We start from the raw sequence: 26,946 nt of genomic DNA on the forward strand, positions 1-26,946 counted from the left end.
CCGGACTTAATAGCCGGACTAGCTCTGCTGACTCCATCACCATGTGCTCCGTAGGCGAATCAGCAGCTTCCCATTCGCCAGCTGCCATTTGGGGGGCCAGTGGAGAATCGCGGCCCCTTTGGCGGTTCCTTGCTCGAGCTGACAAAGCATCGCGCTTCTGTGCCACTATCCACGAGTTCGGCGCAAGGTACCAGCTCTTTCGTATCAGCGTATGTACATTTGTACCCACATCCAATCCATCGTTTCCGTCACTCTTCGGTCGCTCGGGCTGCCTATTTTTTTTTTTTTTTTCTTTTTCTTCCTGAGCGCCGTTTGCCCTTCATCCTGCATCACATCGCCTGCTGCGAGTCGGCAGACTTTCAATCGCTGCAGCGTCTCGGGTCTCGCATTGGCTGTTTTTGCCCCAAAAGCCCCTTGCGTCACTGACCGATAAAACCTAAACCAGCAGCTCAGCTCCGACTTCATCGCAGCGTCCGAGCCTCGATTCGATTCGACCGACCGACCGACGAGCATGCGGTAACGACCTGAATCTCTAGTCTGAAAGAGTTGGATCGCAATCATGGATCCGTACGACGAGCAAAAGGTGCTGCTGCACTCTGGCTCGTTCACCGGCTACCGGCCATTACAGGAGCTGGGAAGCCACTATCTCGCCGCGTCCGCCTCCTGCAAGAACTTTTGCGGCAATGAAGAAGGCTGGGGTCCTTTGAGTCCGTATCGGTGGGACTTTACGCCTTGCTTCGTCGATGTGTGGATTGCCTCTGTTGCCGCCTATGGCGTCCTCTTTGGCTCCGTTGCCATCTGGTGGCTGAAGAAGAAGAAGCAGCAGGAATATACAACCTCCAAGAACGCGCATTTCTGGATTAAACAGGTACGCTGCGCGCATGGGATTTCTATATCGTATGTCATGGAACAGCTCACATGCTAATTGTTGAACCAGATTTTGCTCGCCGCCATCATCGCCAATGTTGCCGTTCAGTTTGCTTTCCAAATCGTCAGCTACGGAAGTACGTGGTACGGTGATTTCCGTGCCTGGACCTCTGTTCTCCTCATCCTTTCCTTGTTTGTCATCTTCACGATCCAATGGTTGGAGCATTCGCGGTTGAGAAACGCCAATGGAGTCGTTTTGTTCTACTGGCTACTGCTGCTCATTTCCTTCGCCGTGAAGGAGCGCTCGTTGATCTCGCAGCAGCTCTACACCAAGAACCTCCCCTACTTTGTTACCTACTCCGTCGGTGTAGGTCTTAGCGTGGTTGAGTTTTTGGTCGAGTGGCTCTGGCCTCGTTCCAACCCCAGCGGCTATGAAGCCATCCTGGAAGAAGAGGAGTGCCCTGAAGAATACGCTACTGTCTTCTCCAAGCTCACTTTCTCGTGGATGACGCCTCTGATGAGACGTGGTTACAAGGTTTTCTTGACGGAGAACGATCTCTGGGGCTTGACTCGAGCCGACCAAACCAAGAAGACGGGAGAGGCGCTTGAAGAAGCATGGAAACACGAGCTCAAACGACGTCCCAACTCGCCGTCGTTGTGGTTGGCCCTGTTCCGAGCCTACGGAGGCCCTTACATCACAGCCGCTTTCTTCAAGGTTGGAAACGATATTGCGCAATATATCCAACCTCAGCTTCTCCGCCTTCTGATTACCTTCGTCGCTTCCTACCAAGTTGAGTCGAAAAGCTCTGAGGGGACTCCCCAGCCTGTCGTCCAGGGCGCTACAATTGCGTTCGCCATGTTTGCTTGCGCCGTCTTCCAGACTACCATGATTCACCAATACTTCCAGCTGGCTTTCGTTACTGGAATGCGCATCAAGGGTGGTTTGGCTTCGACAATCTACCGAAAGTCGCTGCGACTTTCTAATGAGGGACGATCGACCAAGACCACCGGTGACATTGTCAACTACATGGCCGTCGACGCCCAACGTCTCCAGGATCTTACTCAGTTCGCTCAGCAGGCCTGGTCCGCACCGTTCCAGATTATCATCTGCATGGTTTCCCTCTACAACCTGGTCGGATGGTCCATGATGGCCGGTATTGTCGTCATGATCATCATGATGCCTGTGCAGGGCCTTGTCGCTCGTATGATGAGAAACTTGCAGAAAGATCAGATGAAGAACAAGGACGCAAGAAGCCGACTGATTAATGAAATCATCAACAATATGAAGAGCATTAAGCTTTATGCATGGGGTTCTGCTTTCATGGCCAAGCTGAACTTTGTCCGAAATGAGCAAGAACTGAAGAACCTGCGCAGAATTGGCGCGACCCAGGCTGTGGCCAACTTCACCTGGAATACAGCGCCCTTCTTTGTCTCATGCTCTACCTTTACCGTTTTCGTCCTCACCCAGGACCGACCTCTGACCACGGACATCGTTTTCCCCGCTCTTGCCCTCTTCAACCTCTTGACTTTCCCCCTTGCTGTGCTCCCTATGGTCCTTACCTCTATTGTAGAGGCCTCGGTTGCTGTTGGTCGTCTGACCGCGTTCCTCACAGCCGAGGAGCTGCAGACAGATGCTGTCACTATTGGACCCGCTCCTCAGGAGATGGGAGAGGAGACCGTTCTTATTCGAGACGGCACTTTCTCTTGGAACCGACACGAGGATAAGAACGCGCTGACAGATATCAACTTCACTGCTTACAAGGGAGAGTTGTCATGCGTAGTCGGAAGAGTTGGAGCTGGCAAGTCGTCCTTCTTGCAAAGTATTCTGGGTAGTCTCTTCAAGATCAATGGCTCTGCTGAGGTTCGCGGCACTGTTGCATATGCTTCCCAGCAATGCTGGATTCTCAACGCTACGGTTAAAGAAAACATCGTGTTCGGATATAAATGGGATGCCGATTTCTACGAAAAGACAGTCAAGGCCTGTGCTCTCGTTGACGACTTCGCTCAGCTCCCCGACGGTGATGAGACCGTTGTGGGCGAGCGAGGTATCTCTCTTAGCGGTGGCCAAAAGGCTCGTGTTTCGCTGGCCCGCGCTGTTTATGCCAGAGCCGACATTTATCTTCTTGATGACGTTTTGTCGGCCGTGGATTCTCACGTTGGTCGACACATTATTGAAAACGTCCTTGGCACCCGTGGATTGCTTTCCAGCAAGACCCGTATCCTCGCTACAAACGCCATTTCTGTCCTGAAGCAAGCCAGCTACATTACCCTCCTCAAGGATGGAGAGATTGTCGAGAGAGGCACTTATGAGCAGCTTGTCGCTAGAAAGGGACTTGTTGCCGATCTCTTGAGAACTGCAGGCCACGATTCTAATAACGCCTCCAGCAGCAGCTCTTCTGGGGAATCCAGTGAAACCTCCACCGTCATTGAGCCCCTCAGCTCTCAGGATAAGGAAGAGCTGGAAGAAGCACAGGAACAAGTGCCGGAAATGGCTCCCATTAAGATTGGGTCCTCGGTAGCTGACAAGCCCAGATCAAGCAGCATGGCAACTCTGCGACGTGCTAGCACTGCCAGTTTCAAGGGTCCTCGAGGCAAGCTTACGGATGAAGAAGTCGCGGGCTCCTCCAGGACGAAGCAAGCCAAGGAGCACGTCGAGCAGGGCAAAGTCAAGTGGTCGGTATACGGCGAGTATGCCAAGGAGAACAACCTCTTTGCTGTGGCCATTTACATGATTGCGCTGCTCGCAGCCCAGACGGCCAACATCGGTGGTTCCTTCTGGCTGAAAGAATGGGCTGATCAGAACCAGAAAGCGGGTGCCAACTACGACATCGGAAAATTCATTGGCATCTACTTTGCTTTTGGTATCGGTTCCTCGCTCTTGACTGTCATCCAAACACTCATCCTGTGGATCTTCTGCTCCATTGAAGCCTCTCGTAAGCTCCACGAGCGAATGGCCAATGCCATTTTCAGGTCTCCCATGTCCTTCTTCGACACCACCCCGGCTGGTCGGATTCTGAACCGATTCTCCAGCGACATTTACCGTGTCGATGAGGTGTTGGCCCGTACTTTCAACATGCTCTTTGTCAACGTGGGCAAGTCGGGCTTCACCTTGGGTATCATCGCTGTGACCGTGCCCGCTTTCAGCTCTCTCATTATCCCCATTGCCCTGACATACTACTGGATTCAGCGCTACTACCTTCGAACATCCCGTGAGCTGAAGCGTTTGGACAGTGTCAGCCGCAGTCCCATCTATGCTCACTTCCAAGAATCGCTTGGAGGCGTCGCTACTATCCGCGCCTATCGCCAACAAGAGAGATTCCAGCTTGAAAACGAGTGGAGAATCGATGCCAACCTTCGTGCTTATTTCCCCTCCATCAGCGCAAACCGATGGCTTGCTGTTCGACTTGAGTTTATCGGAGCCATCGTCATTCTTGCGGCTGCCGGCTTTGGTATCGTCGCTGTTGCCAGCAACAGCCGTATTAGTGCTGGTCAGATTGGTCTGGCCATGTCATATGCTCTGCAGATTACGACCTCCCTCAACTGGATTGTCCGCCAGACTGTTGAGGTTGAAACCAACATTGTGTCTGTCGAGCGAGTACTTGAATACGCGCGACTGCCCAGCGAAGCTCCTGAGATTATCCCCAGCAGGCGACCTCCTGTTGCCTGGCCCGCCAAGGGTGAGGTCGACTTTAAGAACTACAGCACTCGTTATCGTGAGGGCTTGGACCTTGTGTTGAAGAACATCAACCTCGATATCAAGACCCACGAGAAGATTGGTGTCGTCGGTCGAACCGGTGCTGGCAAGTCTTCGCTGACACTGGCCCTGTTCCGACTGATTGAGCCCGTCACTGGCCAAATCGACATTGATAACCTCAACACTTCATCCATTGGTTTACTGGATCTTCGGCGTCGTCTTGCCATTATCCCGCAAGACGCGGCTCTTTTCGAAGGTACCGTTCGAGACAACCTCGACCCCGGCCATGTTCACGACGATAGCGAGCTTTGGAGTGTGCTAGGTACGTAATTATCATGCTCTTTTATTATTTACCAATTTGCTAACTTTGTATGTCAAGACCATGCTCGTCTGAAGGATCACGTTGCCAGCTTGGAAGGCGGCCTCGAGGCCAAGATCAATGAAGGAGGTGAGTTTTGATGCCCTGATCCGTATACATATATCCATCCATTTGCTCCTTTGTCGCTCCAAACAACACATTTTCCAAAAGTATTCAAAAGCTAACGACATACCTCCTCCAGGCTCAAACCTCTCCCAAGGCCAACGCCAGCTCGTCTCTCTCGCCCGCGCCATGCTCACCCCCTCCAACATCCTCGTCCTGGACGAGGCCACCGCCGCCGTCGACATCGAGACAGACGCCATGCTCCAAGCTACTCTACGCTCCCCGCTCTTCTCCAACCGCACCATCATCACCGTCGCTCACAGACTCAACACCATTCTAGACAGCGACCGCGTCGTCGTGCTGGACAAGGGCGAGGTGGTGGAGTTTGATACACCGAGTGAATTGTACAAGAAGCAGGGCATCTTTTTCAATCTCATGAAACAGGCGGGTCTGGAGATTGAAACCTCTTGAATATCTTGACAAGAGCCAAAAAAGACTGTTGATTTGATTACATTTTTATTTATTTATTTCAACTTGTTCATTTACGTCGTTGTTGTTTTTCTTTTTGTTTTTGACTATGAGACTGCTGAGATGGATGATTGATTATGTGGTAATTAGGGTATTATGATGCTCAATGTATGTAAAATGAAGGGGCTACACAAAAAACAAAACAAAACAAAACAGAACAAAACAATTTTCATCACACTCCCCATCTAATACCCGACTGTAACCATATTCTACTCGACCTATGCCACATCGCCACGCTCCATAATAGGGCCATACTCCGCGGAAAAAACAGAACATAAGAAAAAACCAAGAGAAAAGTGAGGCTTTTGTGCAGAACGGAGTATGTTCGGTGTGTACGGAGATGTGCAAACACAGCAATTTCATACTCTCTGTACCTGTACGTGCACTTGCACACTTGCAACTAGTATGTAGACATGCAGCCTAATTCTTCGCTGAAAGAAGAAAATCGACACATCACCTCCTCCATCATGTAGACTTTGCCAGATTTTCCCACCCTCCTTGTCCAAGCCCTTCAAGGTGGGAATAACAAGGGCTCAACGTCTCGGTACTTGGTACGGGAGTAGATTACCACTCTCATCCCGACCACACCCCGCTTATTCCCTTGTTGTTCAACCATCTTGTCTTGATAATAAGCCTGCCGAGAGTGTCATTGATGCTACTTCATCTACGAAATGGTACTCCGGGGAGTGTAGCTTATGTGGCCCCGGGCATCACAATCAGGTGATTGGCAGGGTTTCGTGTATGCGTGCGTTGTCTTTGCGTGTCTGTACTCATACGTAGGATATAGAAGGAAGAAGCAGCAAGGCATTTGAATGGACGGCGTCCCATGCTACCATGCATTCTGGCCTTCATCAAGACACCACCACCGCAATGATGCAGGCTGGTGGGACTCGACGGGCTGCGGGCGCACACGGTGATGGCTAGCTGTACAAGGCGGCGCATTTTTCTTCGTACCTGCAGGGACTTTGACACTCAATTGCTTACCTGCACAGCTGCTCTGCCATGTATACCGGTTTCTGGACGGCGATAAGCCAGCACGTATGCTGCGCGGGTTGACGAGCGGTAGAATAGGGAGTAACGGAACATCTTAGTCCATAAGACTAATGCTAAGCGGCATTACCTGATGCCGCACTTCTTCAGCTCGGGTATCCCCCCGGTAAATAAGAGGGTGCTAGTAAGAATAATGAGGGCAACAATAATAAGCAGCAGCACTGATAATGCCGATCCCGTTCTTATTGTGTATGCATTGCCTCGCTTGACAGGTCTGTAACGGAGATAGACTGCTTACCTGGGATCTACATAGGCATGTACCGTACCCCATACGGACAAGCTATGCTAGTACATGCCAGTCTTGTAGTAGCACTCGTAGTATTGTGAAATGGATGGGTGGACGGCGAGATGTGGTCCTGCGTATGTACCTGTATATGCACGCTGGTGCATACATATCTGTATCGGCTATACTGCGTAGAATGATTGCCCTATCTGTGTGAGAAGTGATACATGACGTGGTTGGTAGCATTTCCCCTTCGAGACCGTGATTTTGGGTGCCCGGTTAGCCTTTGCCGGGTTTCCTGTTTCCTGCTTGTCTGGCGTCGTGCCCAAGTTTGATAAGATTCGCTAGAACAGGGGAACAGCTAGCAGACGGACGAGAAACGCGAAGCGAATTACCATGCTAGCTGCATTAGTTGCTCCTTTACCTTTTGCCGCAATGTCCAGATTGAGACTGATGAATAGGTCCTATAAGGTCCAACAATAGGCTGGCGGACCACGGGATGTTTCTGGGCTAATATCGGCAGTTGTCCGCTCCTCAATCCTACTTGGTTGGTATCGTACTCGTAATAAGAAACGGGCAAAATGTTGCCGATTTGGTATAATCCTTTCCAATAACCCTTGCAACTTTTCGTAGCAGCTACTCCGCACACAGGACGTGTGTGATACGATATCAGAGTTGGAGCTGGTACAGAGTCTCTCCTGGAGGATGAATCACACATGATACAGCCTAAAGAGGCAAAAGCCACATAGAAGCGGTAAACCACCGCTGCCTCAAACTGAGCCTTGCTGTCTGCGAAAAGCCATTGCCTCCAACTCTGCGCTAGCCTCGGCGAGAATCCTAGACGCGATGCGCCATGCGAGGAGCTGACTCGGCCCTTGGCTGATCCATGTGTCGTGTTCAGTCCACGTTGGCAAATGTACAAACGGGTCACTGCAAAGGCTCCTAGTATCTTTGGCAAGCCTCAAGTAAAAGAAGAAATGGCCTGCAGCTAGTAGACGCGCCCAGTCAATCAACTCATGAAATGTGGCGCCGAGAATTTCGTAGCCAAGCCCTTTATACAGATAGAACCTCGTACAGCTTGGCGAGTATGCAGTTGTTGGCAGTTGGGAATAGGGCTAGCTACCCTTTTTCTTGCTTTTGCCATTACGTCTTTTGCAGAACGCCCGCGTTACCCACACCTTGCGGCACTAATATGTAGGTAGAGGCATGTAAGAAGCTCAAAGCGGCGAATGGAAAGCCGTTGACAAGAGAAGAGGGATGAAGTAAGGCCTGCACCGACTCGTGAACTTCTGGCGGTGTGCCATGAAAGACGCAATCTCCCTTCATCATACTTCAGCGTTCATCTCAGCGATTTCGACAGCAGTACGGACTAGAGGTTTGGCACTGCAGTGAAACAGTGCCGATGCAAGTCAAAGCGTTCCAGCACCGAAGCTAGTGCATGATGAACAGCACTTAGTCGCGAGTTGGAAGAGTAGCCCCTTTAGCCTCCAGACTTGTGAGGTAGGGAGAATACTTCTTGTGCTACTAGTTGGAAGTACTAGTATGGAGAGATGCCTGCACTCTAGTGGCGCATTCTGGCTATCAAAGCGATTGGTTGCCGTGGGCGTCGAGCTCTCGTGGCAACCTCCTATGGGGGGGTTTTTGCGTCCCATGCTCCGAACCGATCCGCTTCATGGCGAGATTCAAGGCGACTGCTCGGCAACGATGGCGAACTGGAGCGGCTCTTGGCTCTTGCCATTGCAGTAGTGTTGGCAATAGCCACTGCAGCTACCACGGAGTACGGCGCGCTTTGCCCACACTGCCATCTTTCGTTGGCCGCCTGATTGCATGTAAGGAGGTGGACTGGCCAAGCTTCTCCTGTAATTGGCCCAACGAACAGGCGGGAAAGCTCACTACCTGCGGGCCGTACTCCTAGTGTGCGGTTAAAGTGTTGCTAGTTTTCCGTATTGGGTTTTTCGTGCATAATCTGCTTGATTCGTTTAGTCTTGTTCATCCTGCGGAGAGACGATTGGAGCTAATAATAGCTGTGTTTCTCATCAGCAGATCACACTTTGGCCGTGGCAGCTCTCAGTTGTCTCTCTAACGATTCAGTGTGCCATGAAGACCTATACCGATTTTGAATTATTAGTAGATGTTACTTGCGGAGGATATACTCCGTACCGACCGATTTCTTTCCGCTGCTACAGCCTCAGGTCAGCCCTGCATTCACTCATACCAGTACTTGTACTGGTAGGTTAGATGATATTGAGCACGCCGCGGATAAGAACGCCACAATCTCGCAGCAGCAGGCTAGAGCCAACACTCCGCGCTGGGAAATCTTTGTCAGGCAGACAAGGATAAACCAACCTCATCGCCGGATATCACATCCGGAAGGATTTCATCTAAAGCAAGGGCTAACCGTCCAATTGGATCCAAGCCGTGAGGAATGCTAAGACTGTGCTAGTAAAGCTGTCAACATGGGGGCTTCAGGCTGGCGAAGAGACGCACGTTGACCAGAGTTGTGCGTTACCAGACTGTCGGGCTTTGCTGGTATGTAGGAGCTGCCCGGTTGGGCCATTAGGTGGCAAAATATTGCACATGCATAATGCGCGGAACAGGTAATAAATTCCTGATCTCCTCCCCATTCAAGCAATCTGTACCCCAACTGGAAGCTGCGCTTAGACGAAACGCCCCAGAGTCGAAGCCACGCAAAGAGGCGCCGCGTTTAATTAAACTCGTGAGGGCCGAAATCATTATTACATCAGTTTTAGTGCGGTATAGGGAATTCGTCAATGCAGTCTCGCTCCAAGCAAATCACCAAGTTCAGGTGTAGAGATATGTGCATAGGTTATAAGAAGTGGACAATAAGATAGTAGGCCGACGCCTTCAACTCTCCCAAGTCCGTTGATTGGAAGTTGAAGTTAAAAAGTTGAACCCTTTCATCTACCTGAAGTTGTTGCATAGTCAGTCCCCACAGCAACTGGCATGTCTCCTGGCAAGTTTGATCTTGATGGAACCGGCCCATACTGAGTAGAGATGTAAGATATCGCCTCCGGTAGGATTCGTTCTTAGGACGGTAAAAGTCGTACCGGTCGATCAATAAACAGAGACAGGAGCATGCATTTCACACGCGTGGCTGGTCAAACGAAGGCGGGAGAGGAAAGCACCAAGAAAGCCTGTTGCAGTATTCTGGGACTGCGATAGGGTCGCTTCTCAGCCGACAGTAATAGCTTCGTCTGGCGAGCTTTCCGTGTCCCGCGGATGGAACACAGCATAGTACAACACATCCTTCAGAACATGTCCCTGGTAGGGAGACCAATGGTAAACCGGGCTCAGTAGCAATGCTGCCGCACCACCTTGAATCGAGGCGTATCATGTCGTAGGAGCTAAAGCGACAACGCAAAGTTGCTGGCCTCTTTTCACACTGCAATGAGCCTCTCCAAGCGTCATGGGCGTGCAGAAACATGCATCTGCCGAAATCTCATGGACGAAAGATATGCCTCATGTCGTAGATAGGTGATAGGTGCACAAATTCGAGAGGGTATGCGTCCTGATACTGAACTCAGGCTCGCCCGGTCTCCCACAGAATTGCTAGGTCACTTCACCGCAACACTACATTTGGGTCGACATCAAGAGTAACTCTTAATCTTTGATTAGTAGCTTTCTGACGTGCCAGTATGCGGACACAGTAATGATTCATCTTTGGTGGTATTAAAGGACCGGCCCTAGGACCAGAATGCCGCCAATCTCAACCAACGGCGTACAGCTGGCGAAGTTGAGTTGGCCCGACCATGGTAGCCCGGAGAGTTTATTTCCGTATGGGAAAGCGGTTCCGACGCATGCTATCGGAATTCAGTACAGACACCCCGGTGCCCGGTGTCAAACGCATCGACCAATCTAGCGTAAGAGTGGTTGCTTTCTTGCGGTTGGTCCTGGTAGCACCGGCGGGCTGTTTTTGGCTCCCTTTTCTTTTCTTCTTTCGTCGGGGCTGAAACGCTGACGGCGTCCAAAAGTCCCAGACGCCGGGGTTAGCACAAGATGTAAACGCTGCGAAGCGATGTCTCGGGCGAGTGGTATTGCGGTTGTCGACTGCGGTAAGATGTTGTTGTCTCTTTCCTCCCATCCCTCTCGCTCCCTGCTCCCCTCCCCTTTTCTGTATGGGATGCGTGGGGCCTGGAAGACTTTGACCTGTTTGCATATCTTTCAGCTGATAATGCAAAAATGCTGCACTCAACAAGCAGGCTTTGATTGACCTGATACATCTAGTCCCTGTCAGGACGGAATGTGGCTGTGGACAAAAGTCGTAAAGGGTATTTGAGAACTAACAGCTTGCTGCGGCTGAACAGAGCTGCGGGTCGCACTACCTACCATACGTGGACCGGCCGCAATAAAACAGCGACGGAAGTGAGCTCTTCAGTAACGGTGAAATTAGGTACATGGTATGCCGTGCTACAGGACGACATATTTCATACCCGTAAGGCCGTTAAGATACGGAGGGAGGGCACGCCGCAAGCCAATAGTCCGCGGTACTGGGACTTTGCCTTGCACTCCAGCACCTGTCATCGTAACCTCAGCGTCGCGGTGCGGTATCCCTGGTAGTGGTACATCCAAGCCCTGTCTTAAACCCCCCCACCTAGGGAAGCAAAAAGCTGGAAACGCGAATCTTGGAGACATGGCGCCACGTCTCTGGGCTTCTCCACAGTGGCTTAAGACAAGCAAGGATGTGCTGCCGGACGTCCGGGATGGCGCTGCCAGGTGCTGCCACCTTTGGATCTCACTGGCAGAGGTGGTTCCCGCACCCACTGGCTCAACCACCATGTCGGATTGACAGGTCTCACCACGAGACACAACACAGCTGGTCGTCGCCGACAATGGCTTCCATTTGCGCCTCCACCGCCACAGCTGACCACTGCTTGTATAAAGTGCATTTGTGAGGTAGCGGCGTCAACAGGTAGTTATCGAAGCAGCTTCAGCTCAGTCTCGATTTGCACGTGTGATGTTGGTCGTGGTAGGGCCAGCAGTGCTACTGCAAGTTTGGAGTGGCACAGGGCGCGACAAGAGCGCCTCGGCAGCCGGAAAGCGTTTCATGCCTCTGCTATGTGGAGGGCGTTGGCCAGCGAAACTAAGAGCTCGAGCCGTACCGCGTCCCACCAGAATTGTTGATCCATTGGAGACCACAAGGGAGAAACTAAAAGGTAACGAGCTGTTAGCGGTGTTTCCGGTTTAAAGCCAACATTCGGCGAGAAATCGCCATGAAATGCGAATATTTACCTGTCTCCTCCGGACATGTAGCTGCACATATCGTACCTACACGTACGAGGCACCTGTATGCATCAGCGTCCAGTCAAGGAGGCATGGGCCGCGAAACGCCATTTGTTAAAGCCTCGGATCCTTTTCCGCAGCGACGGCGATAAGCGTCCTAGCCCATTCGCTGCGGCATGTCAAACCTGGCGTGAGAAGATATCTCGGCCAACCTTTTTCCGCATCGTCGGATAAGATAGGCGGTGGTCATGTCTGTATTGCCCTGGGCGAGCAGCTGAAGTCAATGGAGGCATCAGAGGCCTGACCATTTGCAAAGCTGGCTCCATGGCGGCTACTAGCTCGGCGCACGAGCCTGCTTTTGGAAGCGAATCAATCCCAGGATGTCTGGGCTGGTTGGGTTGTCGACGAGCGAGACAGCGCGAGGATGGTGGTGAAGAAAGCTCGTATGAGTGCTCGTACTTGTACATGTAAGACGGACCGGGCTGACGATGCGAGGTGTTGCTGCTAAATCCTTACTGCGGCCTTGGGAGCTAGAGGAGGTAAGAGACCTACCAACTGGGTAGACCTGCGTCTGGGATAATAGGTAGCTTGCCTAAGAGGTGAAGCCATCTCGGCATCTCCAAGTGGTGTAGCGAGGATATTGAGCTCCATCAAATTGTTTGAAATCAACCTGAAATGGACTTGACATTTCAAATTGACAGGCTTCCCTGCGGCCGTCCAGCCTTGGAAGGGACCTGGGCTGTCACTGTCTCCTTCCTGTTGGCTCCGAGCTGCTGGAATGGCAACTGCCTCTAACGGGAGTCGATCTCAGGTGCAGCAGGCGTTAGGCCGCAGGCACTGTATGTACAGTACTCGTACTAGCCCGGGACTCGAGTAGCGTTAACGTGGCCTACCCCACGTGTTGGCCCGAACCAGCACCCGCTAGGTATCTCTTAGCAGCTGAGGGGTACGGGTGCAGTACAGTACAGTGACTGAAGCTTCAGAGCTGCCATCCATGTTCAGTTGGCTTCAAGCTCCATCCCTCACCTTCACCTTGGACACATGCAGCAGAAAGGCGCTCTCTACTACCAAGTACGGGATCCAATCAATCTCATCAAAATTCATCAAAGGCCCAGGCTAATTGCTCCAAGCATGACTTCGCTCAGTTTAGGGCTGCACTACTGTAGCCAAGGCACGGCTCAATCATCGACTTCGACGGTGGACTTCTCTCGATGCCCTCCATTCGTCTCAGCTCATGTAGCTAAATGGGAGTCACTGATTGTGGCGTCACAGATGGGGCACAAGTTTCTGGCACCTTCAGTCACATTTTGCCAGCTTCCTGGATCTGGCTCGACTCGATTCTTCGGCATGCCAGGCGAGAATAGCCTAAACCGGGAATCAAGGCAAGGGGAGCAGAGTGAAGGGAGACAGACAGCGCCTGGGCTCAGCATGCGGCGAACAAGGTGCCAGGTGCGTCAATACAGGCTCTTGGTCCGGAGGATTGCACTTCAAATAGGCGACTCCGATGGTGTTCTCCATTGTGCCAAGCTTGAGCCATGGATGGAGCAGGCTGGGTCTCGTGACGGGGCACGCCTGCTGATCAGCGCATACAACAGCATTTAGCGACATCAACCCAAAGCGCCCTCCTGCTAATGGCGTCGCCATCCCTGCTTCTGCTTCTGTGCCTGGCCCTGACGACGATCCATTGATTGCATGGAGTTGCAATCAACAGCAACAATGCCAGTGTCAGTGCAGTGCCAATGCCAACATCACATCAACATCAGTTGGTGCCACTCACTGCTATCGCCGAAACCATCTCCACCCGCTTCCGACATCATTGATTAGCAAGCCCGCAACAGTTCATGGCACAGAAACGTGGTCCAAAAAGGTGGATTAATTGGGCCAATCCGTGACGGGCGCATGCACCAGACTCTGGTGTTTATCCTTATTTGACCGCGGCCGCTGGAGAGGGGGGAAAGGGGGGGGGATAGAGCAGCTCTTCGCGGGGCATAATGATACCATGAGGAGCAAGCTCGTGGCAAGCCGATGACTCTATTGCGGCATGCGGGCAGCCCGAACGGTAAGCATCTGCATGATACTAGGAGCGTGTCTTGAACTCTGATTAATTACAGGTAGTATCAGATCAGAGCGATCCAAGAGATAACCGGCACGACGCCGTTGATGCTGATGCCGGCCACCAGCCCTTGGTTCCCTCGCGACCCCACCTCCTTTGTTTCCCCATATGCCGTGGAGCCATGGCTACGGTATGTTTCACCTGTTTTGCTGGTGGAAGGAATAAACCTGGCGGCGTCCATACAAACGAGTGCTTTTTTCGAACATCAAACAAACACTGCGCCAATGTCTCGTTTCGGGGACAGCGCCATCATTGCTTGCTTGCTTGCTCTTAGTAATTGAGCGTTGGCTGGCATTGAGGCTTTGGCTTAGCATGGACTACCAATCTACCGCCGCTGTCTGGTGGCACTGCAGCTATCTACAGGTACTTTGCAGGCTCTGGACCTGGTGCCGATAAGAACAAATGACGCCAGACCTTTTCCATTCTGAAAGATGTGCCTCCGTTCGGGGCACTAACTTGGAATGATCCAATGTTAATTGGATTATGCAAAGCCATGGCTTGGTAGCACCTTTAATTAGCATCTGCTCTGTTCTTGGCCTGGCTTTTACAATTCCCAATTTTTTCTCCATGCTGCCTTTTTCTCTCTCGTTTAACAAAGTCCTCGTCTCACCGTTAGCCCCAGAGGCTACGCAATCCTCGCTGGGCTAGACAGGGCTAATCCTGGAGCTGCCGCTTGTCAATCCTGGACGCCAGCCCTGGCAACCTGGTTAGCAAGGGCTCGAGTGCCGCTATTAACTTCCCGAGCTTCCATGCGGCACAGGCACAGAGGGCGAATTACCCCGTAAAAGCACAGGCACCCTCGGAACTTGCTGACCAACGAAAACGTCAAGTCTCGCCATTCTCTTGGTAGCCGAGAGAAGGGGAGGAAAAAGAAGAAGAAGAAGAAGACGAAGAAGAAGGTGACCCCTGTGAGTTGCGGCGGTTCGTCGTGTGGATACTTTCAGTGCTGCTGTATATTGCTCCATACAGACGGAACAAAAAAAAAAAAGTGAAGCGAGGAGCACCTGTGCCACCGAGATGGGAAACCAATACTGGCAGAGGCAGGCCCCGGTGAGACAAAGCTAGAGACGACGCTATACAACGCAAGGATCGTGACCAAATCGAAGGAGATGCGTTAGCACAGTCCCAACGCGCGTTGTTCTCAGCAGAGGTGCTGGCCTTGGGCGTTTAGTCACCCCAAGCCCAAGCCCTTCCTGGCCATGGCGTTGCGGTTTGGCCAATGCCCTGCTCCGGCTTGGGCGAATGAAGACTACCTTGGCTGAGGGGAACCTCCCTCGGTACGGACAACTGAACTCTATACCGGTACAACTAGACACCTTACGGACACGCGACTGGCGGCTCCCTGGACTCCCAAGGGTGGTGCTACGGGTGCTCGTACTAGCACAGGTATTGCTTTGCTAGCACCAAGTGGTGTGCCGGTACATGTGCTCGAATGTGTGCAGTCCTTCGTACTTTGTACGTGATAATGGTACTCGTACAACCCATGGAGCATAAGCCGCGCAGCTTTGTTTCGGGTGCCGGTTGGTCTGCAGTCTGTCTAGTCACTCTAGTGTCCTGCACGAAGCTCAAGTGCCTGATATCCGTTTCTAGCCACGCGCAGCATCTTTGGACCACCCCAAGATGCCGCGGGGATCACGACTAGCGAGCACGGCACCGTCTGGCGACCCATTGACGTGGTGTCGTCTGTCGCGACGAGAGCTCGGAATTTCCTGTTCTCGAATCCGCCCCTCTGCCTCCATTTCCGTGCCGAAGCAGCGCTACTGGTACACTCCACGCTGGCGACGGGACAAGAGTGGCGCATGGGACCTTGGAGAGACAAGGACGCACTAGATGCCCTGGATGGGACAATACCTCGCCGGCCCCCTTTGTTGGCTGATGGACACTCTGCCCGCAGCGGTAAAAGTACCAGACACGTACCCGTTTCGTACGAGTACGGGCACATGTCCTCGTCCACAGAGCGATTTGCGTGTTGGTTCTGGCGTGCCAAGGCCAATAACTTGGGAGCCCGCCTCGCCTTGAACCCAGCGACTCGGACATCAGCGTACCTGAAGAGGAGAGGATTAAGGTCTCGGCCGGTGCTAGATGTCAGTGCTAGGTACCCGACAAGGGCCGGAGCTGAGTGGGTTCGTTGTTGGTCGTGTCAAAATGCATCAACTGGAGCCAATATCCTATCTGTCCCTCCACACGGTCTGGTATTCGTACCTGTACCGACGTCAATATCGGTCTGGTACCTGCCTGTGCCTGTGTCTGTGCCGGGCACGCGGGACTCGTACCTGTACAAGCCGACCGCGATAGCGACTGAACTGGATCGATGTGACCAGCCCGGCAAAGTCAGTACAATACCGGTATAGACTGGAGAGGTAGGTATAGCAGTCCAGCATCCATTGCCTGGCCCTCCCTGTCCGCCCTGCGCCCGTGTCACCCTGACTAAAACGCTCTCGCAGTGACATGCCGACTATCAAGGCCGACGACCGTGGTTTTAAGGCCGTCGACGGCCCTAAGACCCTGGCCAGGTGGGTGTAGCATTTGGGCGGCCGCTAAAGCTGGCGTCGCTGCTAGCACGACCGCGGTGCCCTGGAGCAGCGCCTGTAGCCGGGCTAGACCCTCGACCTTGGCAGCTAGCGGCCACTGCTAGCACTGCAGCCCGCGACGCTCCAGGCATCGCCGCAGCGGCACCCCAGCCTGCGGCCTCTAGGGCCTCTAGGGCTTCCAGCACGTTTGGCCTGGCGGGCCGGACGATCGCTGGCTTCAATGCCCTTCGTCGACCAGGCAGTTCCTCGCGACATGCATGGCAACGGGGCCAAGAGAAGCAAAAGAAAAGAAAAGAGGGAAAAAAGGGAACCAGAAAGAGCAGCACCCCGGCCTGCGCCTGCATCTGCGTCTTGACGGGAACCGGCGATTGGCCCAGCAAACCGCTGCGTTCCAGCTCCCTGCCTGCATCAGAATCCCAGCGAGGCTCGTCGTCCGCCTTTTTCGCTTCGACCATTTCCTCACCTCCAGCCGCTGCGCTGCATCTGCATCTTACAAGTACCCGAACGCATGCCCTGCCTCGTTCGTTGACTGCTGGCTGACTGCTTTTCGCTGCTTATTCCTGTCCTGTCCTGTCCTGTCCTGTCCTGTCTTGTTTGCTGTCCGCTGCTGCTCTCTCCTTTTTCTACACCCTCCTCTCGCGTCTGTCCTCTCGTCTCTTCTCTCCTGCTCCTCTACTCTTCTTCTCCTCACGCTTCTCGCTACTATCCCGCCTTTCGTCTGCTTCGATCAAATCCTCCCTTGCTCTCCTTGATTGGCCATCTGACGGGCGCGCTCTTCTGCGACGCTGCTGACACGCCAGCCGGTTGGCACCAAGGAGGCTACCGTCCAAAGTGGACTGGCCAACACCAGAAAAACGGCCGCGAGTAAGAAAGCGACAAGAGAGACATCTGCTGTCTTTGTGCGGGGCCGGCCCAGCTGCCATCGTCCTGGTGGGTGCCGTTACTAATTGGCCCATTCGATCCTCTGTCTTTTGATCTCATATCAACCGGCACATCCTCTCCGTCCTCAACTTGCAAGCAGCTTTCTGCCCTTCTCCCGGTGACTGCCGCTCCCACCCAGCCCGACTTTTGACTCTCGTTTCACTTCGGGCCCCGGATCTGCTTTTCTCCTTTGGCCTCGTTGGTGTTTTCTTAGAGTCCCAAGAACTTGGCTCTAGTCTACGGGCGTAGTTTTTTCTTTTCTTTCTTTTATAAAGAAGAAAAAGAAGGGATCCATCTAGCAGCGTTGCGATATTCTGAGCTTGTCGCCCGTACTACCACGCCGAACTTTTGTGTGTCCCATGCCGGAGATAGCTAGACATTGCTACACATAATTCTTGCTGCCTCTCCCCTCTGCATCTTGGCCATAACGATTTGTGGCGACTTCTTGTTGATTTTCCCGACTACTTGATATTCTTGTCCTGTCCTGTCCTGTCCTGGAGACCGCAATTCCGTATCTGGAGTCAAATCACACCGTCTCTATCTAGCTCTAGTCTCCATCTGATTCGTCCGATACCACGGCTTCTACTACCTATAAATCGATCGGCTGCGCCTGTCACGAAACAAATCTCGTCTCTCAGGTCCTCTTGGTATCATCAAGCAGCAAGGCGTTTGAGCGCATCTGTTTGTCCGGCTGTGTCCTTTTGCATTAGATCTGCCCCCGAAGCTTGGAATCAACACCAACGTCGATATTGCTCTACCTGTTTCTTCATCATCGCGATCCGGCATCGTCCAACTTGCTTGCAACCTCTTCTCCTCGACATTAGCTGCTACTGTTACACAACCTCGCCGGTCCTTGCACGCTCGGGTACAACAGCATCCTCGCACACGCCCTCCCAACTGCCAGCAGCACCATCTCAAGAGATCCTGTCCTTTCACGACATGCAATAATCCCACCTATCGTCTTACTTTTCAACAACAGCACACCATCTTGATTGCTCCATCCTCTTTGCGGCCTCTGCGCTACCTTGGGAGCACAGACTGAAATATCAACCGTCTCACCCCTTTGAAAGCACCTCGTTGGTAGCACAGCATCGCGAGACAAATAAAATTCTCTCCGATTCTGCAAACCGGGTTACAAAGTATAAGGTGGACAAAACATTACCGCCGGCGCTAGTCTCTGCATCTCTGGCCTCGCTTTTCGGCCTATGCAAACCGAGAGTCGTACCAAGCAGAGCCGAACTACGTGTTGAATCTCCTTGGGGCCCCTTGGATATTTGTTAAATCTCGCCAGCCTGCGCTTCGCCCGTACTGCCGCAAACCCAGAAAACGCTCAACCTATCCAGCCATGGTTCAAGACTGGACCCGGGATTCGTTCCCCCGTCACCCGACCTTTCAGCCTCAGTACTATCCGGCTGATGGAACCACTGCGCGCCACCAGTCCTTTTCTTCTGAGAGATACGCCTCCGATGTTGTTCAACGACACCACTCCTTCCCACAGGAGCGCGTTGGTGTCGAAGCTGACAATGCCCGTTTCCAAGAGGGCACTGACTCGCGTCGCCCGCCACTCATGGTAAGTTGCATATAACGTGGTCGGCCTTGAGTCTTTTCTGACAACATTCGAACAACAGCAAATCGACGAGGCATTGAGAACCCACTGCGGCATTGTTGCCAAGCACTATTTCGTTGCTGCGATTAACGAAGATGGCGCGTCCATGACCTTTTTCAGTCCCAGCCCGGGACGTGGGATGACGGACAACACCATCCGCCAGTTCTTTGATGCCAACAGATACCGACAGGTCATGTCTCGCATCGATGCAGGTAAGACTTTCCATAGGTACACCTCTCGGCGGATTGCTAATGTAGTCATAAAAGGTGCGGACCCCATGCTGGACGACTACAATCTTGAGGACAGCTTCTACAACCGCCCTGCTGCTTTCAACCGTAGTCGGATGATTGACGGCCGCCGCCGCAACTCTGGATTTGGTGACTGGAGTGGCAGTCCCGTCCGCCAAGGGCGCAAGCGCGTCAGGGGAACCCGAGCCGTAAATGATGAGGACGATGTTCCCATGACGGTCTCGTCTCGTAGAGGTATCAGGATCGGCGACCCCCACGCTGTTTGGAGCTTTTATGAACAACGGTTCAAAAACTGCCAACAGACGGCCTGCAAGCTCATTGCCAAGGCCTGGGTCAAGGCAGTAGAGCCCAAGAAGCAGTCCACACACCCTTACACCGGCAGCGACGAGAAGGCGCCTGCTTGGTGGCCAAAACCGTGGGGTCCTACCAAGGATGACAAGGTCCGCCACAAGGAGCCAGACCATTTATACAAGCGAGGTTAGAGGAACTGCTCCCTTGAAGTCGCTGGAAGAATGAGCGGAGGCTAACTAAGAAGCAGAGCGTGTACATCTTCTCGCTCACATCCTGAGACTGGTTGTTGAGCCCAACGCAAAGCAGCATCCTGATATCCAAAAGCTTGGCTTGAACGTGAAGAAGCTCGAGGAGACAACTGTCGAGGCCCTGTCGTCATTTTTCATGGACAATGAAGCCAACGCCAAGAAGAGGCCGTTCCTGAACGAAATTTTCAAGGTGGCTCGTCAGGAGGAGCGATACAAGAATGGCGAAATCGGTAAGCTGATCCAAGCAAGCTTGTGACTTTTTTCCTTCTGAATACTAACGGCAAAAAAAGATGGTACGACTGAGGTCTACGTCATGGCAGAAGACAAGATGCCAGAGAGTTACGCTTCGGATAATGAGGAGGCTACCTACATCAAGGATGAAGATGATCACGAGGCTAGATCTAAGCCGCTAGCTGCTCAGTGCCTCCCTCACCCAACAGCATCAGAGCCCAGCTCCGCAACAAGTATTCGCCCGCCCACCTTTATAAATGACATGACAGTCAGGGCCAATGCATTCCCGCCGTCCATGATTACAGAGCTTCCCGCACAGCCGCATACATATGTCGAGGGTGGCACAATGTCTGTTCACAGCAGCCAGCCTGTGGCTACCACAGCGGCTGCCAACATCGCCCTCGACATGGTTCCGAGCCCTCATGACGCCAGCCGACGGCCGTCAGTGTTCAGCGACTACGCTAGCCCTGGGGGAATGTACAGCCAACAGTGGCCACAGGCATCAACGAACACCAACGCATCGACCATGTATCCCTATGCACAGCAGCAAACTACCACACAGTCAGCATCGTTTGTCGGCTCCGGGGTTTCCATGACATCCAATCAGCCCTTTATACCAAATTCTTTTGAGACACCACACCGGAACGAATACGACCAAACCGGAGCTCCGATATTTCGATCAGGGGATTTGTCTCAGGCGCCCCCAGTCACCCAGCAGCAGGGCTATGGCTACGCAATGTCAAACGATACCCGGGGAATGAGAGTCATGACCCAGGTTGTGGATGCCGCCGGACATCGCCCGTCTCTACAATAGAAGGAGAGGAGTTTCTAGTACCAAGCGGACATCAATAACGCAAGCCTTGTTCGGCATTGCGTGCAACTATGCTGGCCTTGGGCCTCACGATGGATACGGCGGCCTGGTCTAGACAGTACAGGGCGCAAAACACACCAGAAGGCACATGACTTTGTGTGTGTGGATTTTCTGATTTTTTCCTTCTCGTTACTTATTCCCAATTAGTACGAGCCTTGGCGTTTATTGGGCTTTCAATAGTCCGCAGGGGGGCTTTCTATTCAACAATTGATATCTCGACAAAGCAGGCGGAATCACGCTGCCTCTTTTTCTCTTTTCTCTCTTTCCCATATTCTCAAGGCTATCCTCTCTCGCCTTTAACTTTGTTTATGTTTGTTGTTTGCGAGCGTGCTCTCGCGATGGGTGGATATTTGCCTCTGGCGGATGCTTTTGATGAGTTTCTGCGATAACAGTCGCCTGGCGGGCACAGCCTCTGATTTTTCAAAACGTAGTTTTGGTTTGGCACTTTTGAGACTTGACGCACGCAAGCGTGACGATTGCAATGTCGGAGAGATTTTGGGCATTTCATTGGAGTTTTGTTTCTAATCAACCTGGATGCAGATGGGATGGGCTGATACGAAGAAGATGTTGGGTGGCTATGAGATGTAGAACGAAACAAACGAAGCGAGCGAGCGAGCGAGCGACTGTCATATTTTTTTATATCTCGTTTCTTTTTGGAAGCGTTAAGTATCTTGGGAAGAAAATTGGCTTTTTTTCTTGGGCGGGTATACGGATTTTGTATTTTGTTTCTTCCATATGACGGTAATTAATCTTTGATGTTATTGTTTAATGGGTATATGTGCATGGCACAGTGATGAATAAGTTTATATCTTTGCAATTTTGATCTCCTTTCTTGTTGGCCTTGTCCTTTTTTTCCCCCTACACTGTCATGATTTGTAGCTGTCCTCTAATTACACCAGTGAACTGGAGAGGCCTCTACTGTGGTTGATTGGGAGGAAATGGACATGTCTCTGGGGAAGCCACAAAACGTGGAATTTAATTGCCCATCGTTTCCTGACCAATGATGATCCTCAGCGGGAGAAGATGAAAAGGGGGGCTACGAGTACATAGTCTTGGTGTCGAGCTGCTTGCTGGGTTCGGCACGTATGGATGCATAGCCGCGGGCTGGGGGGGAAGGATAATTTTGCATGGATATATGCAGGCAGCGAAGTAAGGGAAGAACTGGGTTAATTGGTGTCACTGGTTGGAGAAAGATTGCTGGTTGGAGGCTTGAGAGGGAAGAAACGAGGCGTGTACCTTTTCTTTTTTTTTCGTGCAGGGGTAAGTTTGTGTGTGTGTGGTTTTTGTCACTGTGATGCTTGCTTGCTAACTAACTAACGGGGACATAGACATACATGGACGTTTGTGGAGTTTTTTTTTTTTTTGACCACGGAGAGATGCCGAGCGAGAATAAGAGAATGGGGAGGGGAGCCATGACGAACTGGTTCTGGGATTTACTGGGCGGGGATCGGGATCGACGGGAAGGGAGGGGGGGATGAAATGTGATGTGTGGTATAAGTGATTGGTATGAATTATGCGTGTGTGCTGTTCTTTTATTTTTTGTTTGACATTTTTGCTTTGACCTGGGCTGGGGGTATGGGTGTGAGAATTGGGTGGTTTGATTTGATGGTGATTGGTGAGGGGAGTGCGTATGGGAACTTTGAGGGCGAGTACGAGTACAGGTACAGGTATGTTGGACGGCAAGGAATGGATCCTGAAAGGTGCTGATATTGATGGGCATTAGTCTGTGTAGGGTTTTTGACGAATTACAAGTGCAGTGGGTGGTGTAGTAGGTGGTGTGTGTGTGTTCCAGGAAAAGATGCCAGGGGAGGAGAGAGAGAGAGAAGAGAAAGTGATGTGTCATGTAATCTGGACGTGCACTTGGACCAGGCACGGGCTGCGGTTGGTGAGGTGCAGTAGCTTTGCTGTATACATGATTCAGGACGAGAAGCTACTAAGGCATGTATGTCTGAGTGTGGAAGAGAGAGTGGTGTGGTGGGTGGAATGGGATTGGAGGAAGAACGAAGTTGAGTGAAGTGTGTTCAGCTGGCTAGGGGGCTTGCAGGACAGGACAGGAGGGCTAGAACCAGAACCAGGGAAGCGAGGAGAGGGGAGAGAGACAGAGAGAGAGGAAGAGGCGAGCGAGGCTGGATGGAGGTTTGAGATGGGCAGGTTTCAATGGTTTACATTTAGGTTTTGCAGGATGGACTGGAAAGAAACTATCGAGGTGGTATTGGGGGAGGGTGGGCTCTCCTGATCCGGGGATAGTTAGAAGATGATTTGCTCAATGGAGTAAGGGGAGGTGAGTGAGGGTCCACATTGAGAGCGTCATGAGCCTCTATTACATGGACGAGAAGGTGTTGATTCTCTCGCCAGTGCTCTTCGGGTACTCACTCGGGTACTCATAGATGCAGAGCCAACAGTTTGTTCTACTTGATTCCAGCCATCCCCTCTCGATTATCAATTGCCTCACAGCCCTCACTGCTCCTCTTCCCCAAAGGAGCGATATTTTTACAGCTCGCGTAAAATGTGCGTGTCAGGTTAAGAAGAAGAAAAAAATCCCAGTCCCGCAAAAAACCAAAACCACAGATCCCTACCACTCTCTCACGGCAGGGTCGGGAAGGGGATTAGAAAAAGATGGTGAGCGGTCTGGCCCGCCTCGCCTTAATTCTAGATAGGTATGAGTGCGTATGTACGTACAGTAGTTTTGTACCGGTACCTCTCTTCCGTGGGGGATCAGAAGATCACGGTGAATATGGTAGTATTCTTGTCTTGTTCTTGTGTCTCGTCTTTGTACTTGCTTCGGATTTGGATTTAGTTACTCTGTGGGGCTGGGCCGAGTTGAACTTGACTCTTCTTGTATTAACGTACGGATAATGGCAGCTTCTTTCGATCGGGAATCGGAGAGATTGAAGCTTTAGAGGCTCCGGATGGGGGGGAAGAGTGGCCTGATTCCGGGCGTGCTTGGTGCAATCTCTTGGCGATGGTGTGGCAATCCCTACAATAGAAGTGTTGGTAGATACTAGTACTTACTAGTAGATGCCAAGTAATGCTTGTTGGGAGCAGCAGCAAGTCATTCATTCCCATCTCCGGCTTTGGCGTTGACGTATCCAAGTATAAGCTGACAGTGGAGACTTTTTTCATACATTTGATGTCTCTGCTCTTACACGCGCCAAGATAAGAGAGACTGAGGATATTCTCTTTGTAGTTCAGTGTGAGTGTAAGGATTGTAATTATTCAACTCGGCTGGCGGGAAAAAAAAGAGGTATTATCACGATTCATGATTTTGATTACTACTGTATGATACCTAGCAACTGCATCTTCTCTCCGGCTTCGTTCTTAAACCCTGCAAGGCGTCGATCAACCTAGACAGATTCTTCTAAAAAGGGCACCGAACCAACCGTTCTATTTTTTCTATCCGAACACAAGTACATGTACAAAACCAAAGATAAACCCAAACCCATGTCCCAATGTCACCGTATAATGTAATATCATGTCATTCAGAAGTACATTCTCGCGTGTCCCATGTCCGCGGACAACCCCCCCTGTCCCATGCCCTCGGCTCGACGACCAAGGATGGGGGCGGGAAAAAAAAAAAGGAAAAGAAAAGTGACAGAAAAGTAACGAGGGGCAATCTGAGGAAAATTAAACGAGCCCGGCTGGCTAGTCAGTCCATACAGGAGCGACGGAGGTGGCTCCGAGCTGCCCTCCTTTGCGTGTGTCGCCCTTGTTTGCCTTGCGTGTGGAGAAGGGACCCTTGTTCATTTTTTTTTCGTGATGTGACTTGAATTGATTGATTGATTGATTGATTGCCAAGAGGGAAAAAGAGAAGAGATGTCGCAGCTGAAAAAGCTTCGCTTGAAAGAGGAAGGGGAAAACATGGTCAAGCCCGGTTGGTGGTTCGGTTGCGTATGAGTATAGGTAGACATAATGTATGTGAAGAGGGCTAATTATGTACCAAGAAATCGTAGAATGTTCATTTGGTGCCGTACGGGACCAAGTTTCCCTCCCTGCGCATCTGCCACAGAGACGCTGGCTCAACAACCTGGCAGGGGAGTTTCAAGTGGTGGATGGCATCGCCAACGCAGTTCACATTGCTCCCAATGTGTTCCTGGTGTATCTCAATCTCGCGCCAGGATCGTGTCAAGGCCACGGAATTCCACGCCTCAACCACTTTGCGACTCATCTCCAGATTCCACGTCCCGCGCCAGGTAATGGACGCTTTGCTCCCCTTGACGCGGTAGATGAAGGCGCAGGCGTCGCCCTTTGCGCCGTTCCAGAGCACAAACGTGTCCAGCTCCGGCATTCGCTTCGCTAGAGCCGCAGCCCTGCATAGCAAGTCCTCGATTCTGCCGTGGGCGTCTTCTTTCAGGTTCGCGTCTTCTTTCAGGAGCTGCGAGGTGAGCGCCACGGTCTTGAGCTGCGGCCACGTATAAGCCGGCTTGCAGTGGCGGAGGACATCCTTGGCGTCGACCATGAATGAAACGACGAGGTGCTTCAGGCCGAGGCTCTTCCTGGCGAAGATGTCGCCCAGGGCGTCGCCAATGGCGACGGAGTTGATAGTAGGGGGCTTGGGACCCCCGTTCTGCTTCTGTTGCGCGAGGACTTTGTAGAATTTGCGGGAGTCTTGGAACACTACCAGGCTTGTGACAGCCTTGGAAAGCTTCTGTAGCATTGCATGACGGAAAGCTAATCATCAGAAGAATGTTAGAAGTGAATTCAAGACAGACAGACCAAGATATGACAGTTAAGAAAGACAAAGACTTATACATACCTGCTACATGGTCTCGTCTCCTGTCTTGACTCGCACTCTCATGCAACGCCCATGGCTCATAGCTCATGTGCTCCAGCAAGGGCAGCGCCTCGAGCATGGCACTCACCCCAGACGGCGAGAGACACCTTCGAAGCTGTCGACGAATGACAAACCTCGTTGCGCAGATGACTGAAGGGAGCGGCTCACGATCGAAACTCTTGTCCAGCTTGATAGGCCGGAACATTCGACGCACGGCCTCCTCCGGCGCAGGCCTGGTTTGCTGGCCATTGACCCAGCCATGGTTAAGGTCGCTGATCCTTCGACCATCATCGCCCTCGGTGCGGTCGTTGGAAAAGTACAGCGGCTTGAACCAGTGCTCGGAGTCGCTGGGTGACAAGACGTTGAGTTCCAGTGTCAAGTTGCCCTTGTCCCAAGTGCTGAGGGCAGTGAAGAGCTTCATGATCGCCTCCTTGACGATTTTACTGATGTTGGATGGTGGAGGGTTCCATCTAGCACAGCAGGCGGATTGATCTCTGGGCAGGTCGATCTTGAAGAAGATGTGCTTGACCAAGTGTCTCTTGTGGTGTGGGACCATGACGTTCAATTCGTCGAGATCGGAGACATCCAGGTCCAGCTTCTTGTAGTTTTCTTTTTCAACCACGTCTTGCCACTCTCTGTTGATCGTGGCACAGGATTCCCAGCCTTCAAACTTGTCGTGGGCGACCTTTTCCATGATCATGAGGCGGAGTTCAGGGGGGAGATACATCCATGATGATCTCGATTGGCTGGGGGATTCTACGGGGTATCCACCGGAGCAAGGAACGGCTGACATCTTGAAGAGAAGTCTTGGTATAGGGTCCTTGTTGAAATTGGTATATTGGTATAATGGTATATAGGTAGCTGCTCTTGGGCGAGTTGCTTGAATCGGTATATCGGCGAATTGGAGAGATTTGGAGCTGAGTGCTTGGATCTGAGTGCTTGGAGCTGACTGCTTGGAAGTACTTGACGAATTGGATGGTGGAAGATGGACAATGGCAGACATATGGGGGGGGGGGGGGGGGGGTGGTGGGTTTTATAACGGGCATAAAAAACACTTTATAAAATTTTTTAAATTGTAAGATTTTTTAAAC

General features: G+C 52.0%; 8 protein-coding genes across 8 annotated transcripts; 6 read left to right on the top strand and 2 right to left on the bottom strand.

The window, feature by feature from the left end:
- Positions 1–233: 233 nt before the first annotated feature.
- Positions 234–5,723, top strand: V8C40DRAFT_245328 (ATP-binding cassette glutathione S-conjugate transporter YCF1). The gene is made up of 4 exons (XM_083215867.1): positions 234–868; positions 938–4,883; positions 4,941–5,009; positions 5,122–5,723. The coding sequence occupies exons 1-4, from the start codon at positions 560–562 to the stop codon at positions 5,451–5,453; spliced, it is 4,656 nt and encodes a 1,551-aa protein (XP_083073045.1). The 5' UTR covers positions 234–559; the 3' UTR covers positions 5,454–5,723.
- Positions 5,724–11,674: 5,951 nt separating this feature from the next.
- Positions 11,675–12,033, top strand: V8C40DRAFT_224247 (uncharacterized protein). The gene has a single exon (XM_083212241.1). The coding sequence runs from the start codon at positions 11,759–11,761 to the stop codon at positions 11,987–11,989; it is 231 nt and encodes a 76-aa protein (XP_083073046.1). The 5' UTR covers positions 11,675–11,758; the 3' UTR covers positions 11,990–12,033.
- A 1,939-nt stretch (positions 12,034–13,972) lies between these two features.
- On the top strand, positions 13,973–14,919 carry V8C40DRAFT_245344 (uncharacterized protein). The gene has a single exon (XM_083215868.1). It carries the CDS (start codon positions 14,185–14,187, stop codon positions 14,416–14,418), a length of 234 nt encoding a protein of 77 aa, XP_083073047.1. The 5' UTR covers positions 13,973–14,184; the 3' UTR covers positions 14,419–14,919.
- On the bottom strand, positions 14,407–15,361 carry V8C40DRAFT_245346 (uncharacterized protein). Its single transcript, XM_083215869.1, has one exon. It carries the CDS (start codon positions 15,100–15,102, stop codon positions 14,869–14,871), a length of 234 nt encoding a protein of 77 aa, XP_083073048.1. The 5' UTR covers positions 15,103–15,361; the 3' UTR covers positions 14,407–14,868.
- V8C40DRAFT_245348 (uncharacterized protein) lies at positions 15,347–15,566 on the top strand. Its single transcript, XM_083215870.1, has one exon. It carries the CDS (start codon positions 15,380–15,382, stop codon positions 15,536–15,538), a length of 159 nt encoding a protein of 52 aa, XP_083073049.1. The 5' UTR covers positions 15,347–15,379; the 3' UTR covers positions 15,539–15,566.
- V8C40DRAFT_245350 (uncharacterized protein) lies at positions 15,554–16,571 on the top strand. Its single transcript, XM_083215871.1, has 2 exons — positions 15,554–16,339; positions 16,411–16,571. Exons 1-2 carry the CDS (start codon positions 15,937–15,939, stop codon positions 16,437–16,439), a joined length of 432 nt encoding a protein of 143 aa, XP_083073050.1. The 5' UTR covers positions 15,554–15,936; the 3' UTR covers positions 16,440–16,571.
- Positions 16,572–18,655: 2,084 nt separating this feature from the next.
- On the top strand, positions 18,656–21,296 carry V8C40DRAFT_224370 (DUF2841 domain-containing protein). Its single transcript, XM_083212242.1, has 5 exons — positions 18,656–19,159; positions 19,218–19,407; positions 19,462–19,920; positions 19,982–20,212; positions 20,273–21,296. The coding sequence occupies exons 1-5, from the start codon at positions 18,935–18,937 to the stop codon at positions 21,025–21,027; spliced, it is 1,860 nt and encodes a 619-aa protein (XP_083073051.1). The 5' UTR covers positions 18,656–18,934; the 3' UTR covers positions 21,028–21,296.
- A 3,743-nt stretch (positions 21,297–25,039) lies between these two features.
- V8C40DRAFT_265933 (uncharacterized protein) lies at positions 25,040–26,648 on the bottom strand (the record flags this gene model as incomplete). Its single annotated transcript, XM_083219697.1, has 2 exons — positions 25,040–25,752; positions 25,838–26,648. 2 exons carry the CDS (start codon positions 26,646–26,648, stop codon positions 25,040–25,042), a joined length of 1,524 nt encoding a protein of 507 aa, XP_083073052.1.
- Positions 26,649–26,946: the final 298 nt, after the last annotated feature.

This window comes from Trichoderma camerunense (genome assembly GCF_050948025.1).
Source record: "Trichoderma camerunense strain CBS 138272 chromosome Unknown V8C40scaffold_9, whole genome shotgun sequence".
NCBI lineage: Eukaryota > Fungi > Ascomycota > Sordariomycetes > Hypocreales > Hypocreaceae > Trichoderma > Trichoderma camerunense.

What these genes read in the sequence shown, in the direction of transcription:
- V8C40DRAFT_245328 (XM_083215867.1), top strand. Translation starts at nt 560, where the DNA reads ATGGATCCGTACGACGAGCAAAAGGTGCTGCTGCACTCTGGCTCGTTC. An exon ending in CGCATTTCTGGATTAAACAG is followed by an intron (nt 869 to 937) that starts GTACGCTGCGCG and finishes TTGTTGAACCAG; the next exon opens with ATTTTGCTCGCCGCCATCAT. An exon ending in CGAGCTTTGGAGTGTGCTAG is followed by an intron (nt 4,884 to 4,940) that starts GTACGTAATTAT and finishes TTGTATGTCAAG; the next exon opens with ACCATGCTCGTCTGAAGGAT.
- V8C40DRAFT_224370 (XM_083212242.1), top strand. Translation starts at nt 18,935, where the DNA reads ATGGTTCAAGACTGGACCCGGGATTCGTTCCCCCGTCACCCGACCTTT. An exon ending in CGCGTCGCCCGCCACTCATG is followed by an intron (nt 19,160 to 19,217) that starts GTAAGTTGCATA and finishes TTCGAACAACAG; the next exon opens with CAAATCGACGAGGCATTGAG. An exon ending in ATACAAGAATGGCGAAATCG is followed by an intron (nt 20,213 to 20,272) that starts GTAAGCTGATCC and finishes CGGCAAAAAAAG; the next exon opens with ATGGTACGACTGAGGTCTAC.
- V8C40DRAFT_245350 (XM_083215871.1), top strand. Translation starts at nt 15,937, where the DNA reads ATGGGACCTTGGAGAGACAAGGACGCACTAGATGCCCTGGATGGGACA. An exon ending in ACACGGTCTGGTATTCGTAC is followed by an intron (nt 16,340 to 16,410) that starts CTGTACCGACGT and finishes CGGGACTCGTAC; the next exon opens with CTGTACAAGCCGACCGCGAT.
- V8C40DRAFT_245348 (XM_083215870.1), top strand. Translation starts at nt 15,380, where the DNA reads ATGAAGACTACCTTGGCTGAGGGGAACCTCCCTCGGTACGGACAACTG.
- V8C40DRAFT_245344 (XM_083215868.1), top strand. Translation starts at nt 14,185, where the DNA reads ATGCTGATGCCGGCCACCAGCCCTTGGTTCCCTCGCGACCCCACCTCC.
- V8C40DRAFT_245346 (XM_083215869.1), bottom strand. Translation starts at nt 15,102, where the DNA reads ATGGAGCAATATACAGCAGCACTGAAAGTATCCACACGACGAACCGCC.
- V8C40DRAFT_224247 (XM_083212241.1), top strand. Translation starts at nt 11,759, where the DNA reads ATGTTGGTCGTGGTAGGGCCAGCAGTGCTACTGCAAGTTTGGAGTGGC.